Genomic DNA, 9,458 nt, shown 5'->3' with positions numbered 1-9,458 from the left:
CTGTGTGATACAGAAAACCAGGAGAGGAGAGCAGCTTTCAGCTCAGACACACACTTAATGTGCTCATCAGCATTTATAATGATAATAATAATGATAATAATAATAATGATAATAATAACAAACAAAAATATTATTGTAGATATGAATCTGTGCTCTGAGCTGACTGGATGGCTCACTCTCTTATATAAGTTATAAATGATTATTATTATTATATTTTGCCTTTTTTTTTTTAATTCTTTGATGTACATCTTGATGATCTCTTTTCATATATTCTCATTTAATGTCAGCTAAAGTGATTATGTGCTTTTTTCTTTTATGTAATTTGATGTTTATCCATATCTCATTCATGTATCTCTCAGAGTATCATTTTGAATATTCTTCTGTTTCTATCAGTGATCAGTTCGATCTATAAGAAATGTTAGAAACCAGTTGTAAATGTATTCGTTCTTCACTCTGATGTGAATCATTATCATCTCTCTTGGAAAATGTATTTTGTTATTGTGTTTAAGAGCAGATTCATTACAGCACCATGTTTATCTGCACTATATTGTTTTCATTGTTGTGAATAAACATGATTGTCTGATACAGCAAACACTTCATAATATGGACTTTACTGCTTTGATTGTGTTTTTATATTCTCCATTTTTGTTAGGAATCATTTCTGAAATAAAAATATCTAAATCTAATTTAACAGGCTGAATGTTGATGTTCTTCTGTCAATGACTCCATGATGATTTTAAATTTTAATAAACACACAATCCTCATATTTCAGTGCAGGATTTAATTAACCGGATCAGAGCTCCCAAACTTTGATGTAAAATGAGTAATCAGTGTGTGTGCGTGTGTGTTCTGAGGCAAGATTAGAAAATTGCATAACTGCCTCAGTGCTTGTGGACCTTATAGTCCTTACAAACTCTGTCTTTTGCTACTGTAGGCCCCGGTCTGGATGGACCTGGGCTCCCTTGCCTTGGTGGGTACCAGAGGACGGGGGTGCCTACTGGGGTCAGCGGGGGAGCTGGCCCTAGGGAGGGGCATCCTCCCCTCCCTCCTTTTCCTCCCCATCCCCGGCTACCTCCCTCTTCCCGCTCCACCACACTCATCCACACAGGTAGGGCCTTGGGGTGCGGGTGTGTCACAAGGGTGCATGGGAGACATCCCCCCCCCCCCGTCCCCTTCTGGCCACCTGTGCCTCAATTTTATCTCACAACTTAGACATCCACATTACTTACACTCTCATAACACACACATATATATAGGGCCTTGAGGGTGGGCACGTTAACGGCGTCCAGTGGACGGTCTGTGTACTCAAACCTACCTCTGGCGCTGGTGCCCACCTCCCAATTTTAAATCCATGTAGACACTGAGGGTTCTCGGGAGGGGCCGTGCTAACACCTGCTGCTCTCTGGCAGCAGCACCATGCTCTCCCTTGTTTTAAATGCACTTTAGACTTTAGAACAACACGCAGCAACACTACACATGAGCGGGAGGAGGGAGGTATGGGGTCTTCACACACCCCCGTTCTCTGCTAGCCATTGGGGCGGGGGGGCTGGGAGGAGATGTTAGCTGTCCGATTGGCCTCCCTGCTGCTGCGGAGCCTGGGACGGTCTGCTTGCCTCCACCCCGGGGGGAAGGGTAACATCTCTTGGGTCTGGGTTCTGTTTCCCCCTCTGGGGGCGAGGGTACCTGGACCCGGGGTATAGAATATGTTTGGGGAGTGCGATTGTGTGTACATGTCCATTTATGTCAATCCTTACGTTGGGTGAGTGCTGAGTGTTTGTATATGTGTGCATGAGGGTGGGAATGCATGTTTGTGTCTGTGTGTGCCTGTTTTTCTGTGTCTATGTCAGGTCGGGTCTTACACTCCACCTCTCTGGGAACTCCCAGGCCCTCCAAGGCCTATCTCCCCTCACCACACTCCCTGCCGGTGACTGATGCCTTTAGGGGTCGGTGCATTGGTGGTTCTTGGTGTCCGGGGCTGGGCACTCAGGTATGTACCGGCTCACTCCCGGTGGCTACCTGGCGGGGCCTGGCGCCTGTTGCTCGGTCGGGCCTCCTCCGGGGTGCGGGGGGCCCTCGGGCCTCTGGGTCTGCCGCTCGGTTCACTCTGGCACAGCTGGCTGCCGGCAGAGCCGGCGGGCACGCCGGTGCAGCCCCCTCTAGCTTCTGCTCGGTGGCTACTGGGTGACGCCTCGTCTGGGGATCCTCAGCCCTTCCCATGAGGGTGGCACGGATGCCCCTCCGGTGGTCCTCTTTGGGCTCTCGTGCTTTGGGAGCCTCTGGATGTCTGGGGCCTGGATCTCCTCCATGCCTACTTCATGCCCTGGGGGACGGGGCTATGGCTTGCTACATCCTCTTGCAGACCATTACATGTGGAAACCATTTGAATACAAGCGCGCTGATCCACACAGGTATGCACACGGGTGTTCACTGCTCGTAGACTTAAATTACACCTTTCTTGGCTGCTACTTCAAAGCACATTGTGCGCTGTCTGTCCTGCGTGCTGCACAACAACATTGAATATTCAGTATTTACTGCTGTTTACACTTAGCTAGATTAATGCGATGGTGTTGTGTTTAGTATGTTGCTTTGGTTTTTTTTTTTTTTTTTGCTTGTTTTCTATTCTTCTTCTCTCAACAGGTGACCCAGGAGATTTTTTTCTCCCCCCCCTTTCTCACTGTCCCTCTCCCCTTCTGTTTTTCTTTTCCTTCCTCTTTCTTTCTCCCTTTCCTATCCCTCACTCATGTCTGTCCCGTCTGTAACATCTGAAAATAAAATATAATAAACAATAAAAACAAAGGTCGATCAAATGGACCAATACGGCAATGCCACGATGATCCATTTGGCAAAGTAAATCCATTGGGTATCCTTGTTGGTCTTCAGACAACAATTCTGACGGCTAAAGAACCAAATGGGACAGGCAAAAAAACAAACAAACAAAAAAAAACAACAAAAACAAACAAACTCTGTCTTTATTCTGTTTCCAAACTATTTTTCAAGAAACTGATATAACGAGGATCAATTATCCAAACGTAATGAGTTACTATTTTGAATATTAATGATTCTTTTTTATTAAGTCAGTGTTTAAATCAGTTTATAAAGCCCTTAAGTTAATGTCTTTACCAACAAGTGAAAAAAAGAAAGAAAAAAAATCTTATAAAATCAGTGGTGTTTACTCAGTGTGTCCTTTCCCTTTTTTACCTTGTTGATTTGTGCTTGTTTATTTAAAAAATCGTGTTTGTTTTGTCTATATGCTCAGTCTTTGTTAGAATGTTATTTTTTTTTACTTTTTTTGGGGGGGGGGGGGGTAAATAATGTAAGAATTTATGTTTCTACATCTTTAGGAATAAAAGATTACGAAACAGCTCCATCTCGCGACAGCTTTTTAAACTGCCAATCTGGAGTATGTGAATTCTCGTTGGGAGTTCTGTGTTGTCGCGATACTTTAGCGTGACGTCACCCTGAACAAGCACTTTGTAACCTGTGTTTTCAGTTTTTGTCACGCCTGTTCTCGCACTCAAAGCTTTCTGTCCCGGATCTGCTAATCCAAGGGAAGAGGCGTTATAGCACGGCTGACGTTTACTCGCCTCCAGCTGTCGGACTTTGATTTAGCACTGAGAAGTTACCCCGGGTAAAATTAGCCAGCTTTAGCCAGCACAAAATTTGTCACGCAGCTGCGCGTTTTCACCGGTTTCTGTTCTTTTCCGTCCGAGCGGACCGAGGACTATGGTATTACTGAAAAACCTCCACCCTCCCACCGAGGGAGTGAGACACGAACAAGCCGAGACCACGGCGGTTCTGGACGGCCAGCGGCTCGGCTGCGGCACCCTCTACGTCGCAGAAACGTAAGTGGTGCACGTGGCGCGTGTTTTGCTCTTTGGCTCGTGGGTCTGGGGTTCAGGCTCGTGTTTATTGAGGTTCTTATCGGGATTTCACGCGCACTTCATTGGAAATCACACCAGTTTACATTATAGACATAAAATAAAGGTCTGCTCCGCGCGCTGAAATCACTTCCGGAGCGCACTCTTTCAAAATAATACATTGCAGAACAAAATGTGGATGTCTTCTTTTAAATCCAGTATTAGAAATATGTCTACTTATTATTTATATTACATTTTTTTCTGGTACCTCTCCGTAAACATGATATATTTTGTGTGTGTTTTGGTATTACTTGGACTCTCGGTAATGTTAAAAGGCGGGTTTCTTTTTCCTTTTTTTCATGTTTTTTTTTTTTAATGTATTTTTTATTTTAATTTTTTTGGAATTTGTTTCTGTGCTATCATTTTATTTCTTTCCTTTTTTACATTGTCTTTGCGTTCTTTTTCTTCTTGTTGTCTTCGTGTTGTTATATTATTTCAGTTATTCAATTCTTAATTTAATTTCATATTTATTTTTCTTAAGCTAGTAAAAAAATTTGGAAAAGCACAAAACAGCAATAAACTGGGAAGGAAACATTGTGTGTGTGTGTGTGTGTGTGTGTGTAAATTCAGATTTTACAGCTGTGTTATGTTTCTCACAGACCCTCGCTGTTGCATTACAATTACATATTTTCTTATTACATATTTTTTTACAAAGCACTTTTTTACTTTTAGGAAGTAGAAGCAAACAATGTTAAAGTAATTTAGTTGGCATTTTGTAACATTTTTTTAAAATATCATATGATAAATTAATAGTCAGTTGAGACCGTAATTAGTCGTTGCCAGAAAAGTCAGATAATAAGCTTGGCAGACATTTAAAAGCATCTAAAAGTTGTTTAGTGCTGTTGTTTAAAGCAGTTTGTTTTCTTTTTATCAGGCGCCTGTCGTGGTTTGACAGCTCAGGCCTGGGTTTCTCTCTGGAGTATCCCTCCATCGGTCTGCACGCCATCTCCAGAGACGTCAGCGCTTACCCACAGGAACACCTCTACGTCATGGTCAACGGCAAACTCAACAGTGAGGCGAAGTTTACATCTGAACTTTATATCTCTTTTTACTTGTTTAGGCCCCCAAAAATATGTAGTTTTTGGGGGGTGAGGGGAGTCCAGTCTTCAGGGTTGTTAAAGCGTGTTTGACCTGTTGTGTACAAATAGTTTCTTTACAGTTTCTGAAGGAGTTTTTGGGTCACTGCTGACTTCTCCTGTTTCCTTACAGAAGAGAACGAGGCAGAAATGGCAGAGAAAGCAGCTGATGATGATGATGACGGCAGCAGTGATGGTGGTGACGATGATGAAGACGAAGGGGCGATCACAGAGATTCGATTTGTTCCCAGCGACAAAGCGGCATGTGAGTGACCTCGCTGAGGATGAGCAGCAGGCTGCACATCCTGTATAAACGACAGTTGGAGATGGCGCAGCATCACACTTATACCTTTGTGTGCCTTACTTGCAGTGGAGTCCATGTTCTCAGCCATGTGCGAGTGCCAGGCGCTCCACCCCGATCCCGAGGATGACGACTCGGACAACGACTTTGAAGGAGAGGAGTACGACGTGGAGGAAGCCGGTGAGGCAAAACTCAAACGCATAGATGCAGAATGCACCTGGCTCAACGTTACAATGGAGTGGCCTGTAAAAATGGGTCTGATTTCAGTCTGGATGATTTAGGATCCTCTTTTCATGCACTTCTTTGTCTCTTTAGCAGACACAAAGAAGACAACAGCTCCTCGCATTCCAACAAACAGTGATATAAATCCTCAAATTAATTCAGAAACACAAAACAAGCAGAAAATCTTTCCAGAAAAAAAAGTTTTCTTTTTAAGCATTTTATTGTATTTGAGAATACAGAGTAGAAATGGCTTTGTGCCTAATTGTATTTCTATTGAAGTGAATTTCTTACATCACCAATGGCTGTTCTTGTAAAGTTGATCTGTTCTGCTCATTTCCAACCTAAAGTTTTATTCTTGGACACTAAATTATCTTTAAACACATTTCATATTTACTTTATTCCTCCTTCCGACAGCACCACAGTTCATCCTCGATCCTCCTTTGTCTGACACAAACCCCTCCCATTTATCTCCTTTAGCTCCTCCCATTTAAGTAAGCTTCCTTCTGATGGATGGATGGATGGATGGATGGATACTTTATTAATCCCACAAGGGAAATTGTTGCTGATTAGCTTTGTCTAGCAAAGAGAAGGTCTGATTAGCCACATTATGGATGTCCCCGTGTTTGAGATTAGACAGATCCAGGTTATAAACTAATCCTCATTAATAAGCGCTTAAAAGCTCATAATGATTACTTGTTAGTATGGTGATCTCATGATTTGTTATGGTGGCTGTTTTACTCTGAGCACGCACCATTGTAGCTGCATATATGACAGAAAATAAGGATTACCAAATAGTTCCAGTTTAAATAGTTTACTGTAAAGAACATTTGATAAAATAGTTCTTTTGTCTGAATGTAAAAGTCTTTTCATTTTTCTCCTTCTGTCTTTTCTCTTTCCACTTCACGGACTGGTGACTCGGACTGCTTGCTTGCAGAGGCTGGTAAGTTTAAATGAGATGAGCACAGAGTAACTGATGTTTATGGCAGTGCAGTGTGGACAGGTGGATTAAACAGTACTCTTTGTAAATCTGTCTTTAAATCACTGAAGAAGCAGCAGGACTGAGAATAGATGGTTATCAGCAGCTGAACTTTCAAAATAAGAGTGAGGGGATTGTGCTATCCTGTTGTTAAGTGATGATGTGTGAACCCTGCATCCAGGTCCAATTTGTCTTTAAATTGTTGCTGCTGAATCACCATCTCTCTCCTCCACCTGCTTAGAGCACGGTCACGCTGACATCCCAACCTTCTACACCTGCGACGAGGGCCTGTCGGCGCTAACGCAGGAGGGTCAGGCCACGCTGGAGAGGCTAGAGGGGATGCTGGCTGAGTCAGTCGCTCAGCAGTACCACATGGCTGGAGTCCGGACGGAAGAAACAAAAGCCGAGTTTGAAGGTCAGAGTCGCACAAACCTCGACCTGTCGCTCTTTGTGTTTTAGTCTTAATAAGTAATGGCATCACACACGGAGCACGATGAGACCGATGTGAGGGACACAATAACACAAAGTTAAACTAAAACTAAACAAAATGGCACCGTAGATACAAAAAAGGTCAACTCATGTTCGACGTTGCTCTGATGCGTATCGGGAAAGCGGATGGTTGATCAGCATGCAGCCTGGCTGTCATCCATTGCTATCTGAACTTTGCAGCATTAGTGTTTTGGTTGCCACCATGTTGGTTTATTCAACGAACTGTATTTGTCAGATAAGTTCATTAAAATGCTTCAGGAGGCACCAGCAGCATGGACAGAGTGGAGGTGAAGCTTAGCAGGCAGCTAGCAGCTACACCTGTGGTGACACACCTGTGAATCAAAGCAGCCAGTCCCTAACTTTAAGCTCTGGTATGAGTTATCATCACCTGTACAGTTGTTACTAAAAATGAAACTATCCTATGTTTTTCTTGCTTTAACCAGTCAATGAGAGACTAATAAATATACTGTTCAGTTTATAATGTAGAGCAAATATAAATTACTTGCATTTCCTCAAAAATCTTTTCTGTGCAGTGAAAATTAAAGTATTTCTGGATGATTTGCAAGATGAGGATCAATTATTTTAAGATTTATTTCTGGTGTGTACATTTATGTTGACAGATGGGATGGAGGTGGACACAGCAGCGATGGAGGCGGGTCAGTTCGAGGATGCTGACGTAGAGCACTGGTAGGTCTCAGTGTGTCGGTCAGCATTTGCAGGAATTGGCCTTTAGAAGCAGGAACAGGCAGTCTGGCCAAAGAGCAGACGTTATGAAGAGAAAGAGAAAGCTCTGTGAAAAATGTGGTGGTAAAACAGTAGCTTGAGGGTGGAAATCTTTTTAAAACTTCATTTTGGGGCAAAGGCGGCACACTTTTAAGCATTTTAATCTGATTTAACAGGTGATGCTATAAGTGCTGATTTTAATTAGCACTGAAATAAGAATTCATTTACGTCATGCTTCAAAAATAAGTACAATTACATTTATAATGGCTGCAAAAGATCATGTGATGATCTTTTGGGTCCAGATCCACCGTCTGAATCTCACCATGCCGGTGAAATGTAACTACACTCACACTACACTACCACTTGTTTAACTAAAAACGTGTGAATGGGTGGATGACTGGATGTGTAAAGCGCTTTGGGGTCCTTAGGGGCCATTTACCATTTAAAAAAGGCAGTGATAATATATACAGAATATCATATGCAGAATAAAATGTAAAATGTGTGCTGAGATGAGAAACATACTGCACACGGCCCATCAATCAGTGTTTGCATTGATTAACCGTGTCGTGAACTTGCGACCACAGAAAAGTTGCCCGTTTGCAGTTTGGTTCATTCGTGTGCGTTCTGACTCTTTCTGTAGATGGAAATCGTGTCTGCAGCCGGTCAAAGCATCAGTGTTGCATCGTGGGATTGAAGACAAGGACAACAGCACTTCTTTAAAGCTCTTACTCTCTTTTCTGTGAAACCTTTTACCGCTGAGCTTCCGACATCTGCTCTGCCGCATCGTGTGGTTTCTGTTAATTCGATAACGGTCACATCGACATACTGTCAGGCACTTCTGTAACAAAGCTACTCTGGACTTTTGAGATGCAGTCCTGAACGTGTTTGTAAAACCAACTAACGCTGAGTTTTTGTTTGTTTTGTACCTAATGACCAATTGAATATTTGATGTTTTTGCTGAGGACAGTGGATCTTTGTATGTGATTGTCAATAAACAAGTAGTTTTTGTATCAGCTTGTTTATTTCAGTGTTAGTGCAGATAACAGTGAAACTCAATGTGGATGGGAGCACCAAAGTTTGTCCGTCTGGAGCTGCTCATTAATTCGTATATCACAGAATTTCAAACACCACAACAGTTTGAGGTGTTTGTCTTCAGTCCTGTTTTTGAGCATCAACAGTTCATTTGTAAGGCGCTGTTCTCAGGCCAGCAGCTCTAGCGGTCCTGGTTAAAGTCGGTGTCAGCTGTGTGAGTTATAGATGTGATTTATTTCCTACAAACTAAAAAAGCTGAACCATCGTCCTCCAAGTGTTGATTACATCAGCGGTCCCCAACCCCCGGGCCTCGGACCGGTACCGGTCCGTGAGTCGTTTGGTACCGGGCTGCGAGAGTTGAGGCTCAGGTGTGAAATGTATAGTTTTCAGGGGTTTTATCGGTTTTCAGCGTTATTATGTTATCGTTTTTAACGTTTACTCTGTTTTCCTGGGTCTTTTCACGTGTGTTATGAATAAATCTTCTTTGTTTTGGTACCGGTACTAGTTTCATTTTGTTGTATTTATCCGCGACACCTTAAAGGCCGGTCTATGAAAATATTGTCGGGCATAAACCGGTCCGTGGCGCAAAAAAGGTTGGGGACCGCTGGATTGCATCATTTTTTACATGGTTTGTAAATGGAACAGTTCCATAGCATTATATTCTATAGACCATACTGGTGGATCTGGAGAAGCTGACCATTAAACCACCAGCCTTCCAATAA

The 9,458-nt window shown here is 42.8% G+C and overlaps 1 protein-coding gene across 2 annotated transcripts; it reads left to right on the top strand.

Moving 5' to 3' along the window:
- The first annotated feature begins 3,439 nt into the window (after nucleotides 1–3,439).
- clns1a (chloride channel, nucleotide-sensitive, 1A) lies at nucleotides 3,440–8,714 on the top strand. Of its 2 annotated transcripts, XM_026193479.1 has the most exons (8): nucleotides 3,440–3,842; nucleotides 4,792–4,928; nucleotides 5,127–5,258; nucleotides 5,364–5,474; nucleotides 6,451–6,456; nucleotides 6,734–6,907; nucleotides 7,602–7,668; nucleotides 8,345–8,714. In XM_026193479.1, coding segments are annotated over exons 1-8 (747 nt in total). In that variant the 5' UTR covers nucleotides 3,440–3,723; the 3' UTR covers nucleotides 8,346–8,714. The 2 variants fall into 2 exon arrangements, with proteins under 2 accessions (XP_026049264.1, XP_026049263.1); XM_026193478.1 differs by lacking the exon at nucleotides 8,345–8,714 and having other exon boundaries at nucleotides 7,602–7,672.
- Nucleotides 8,715–9,458: the final 744 nt, after the last annotated feature.

This window comes from Astatotilapia calliptera, chromosome 14 (genome assembly GCF_900246225.1).
Source record: "Astatotilapia calliptera chromosome 14, fAstCal1.2, whole genome shotgun sequence".
Classification (NCBI taxonomy): Eukaryota; Metazoa; Chordata; class Actinopteri; order Cichliformes; family Cichlidae; genus Astatotilapia; species Astatotilapia calliptera.
Note: the sequence above shows the minus strand (reverse complement) of the source record. Positions and strands in the feature narration are given on the sequence as shown.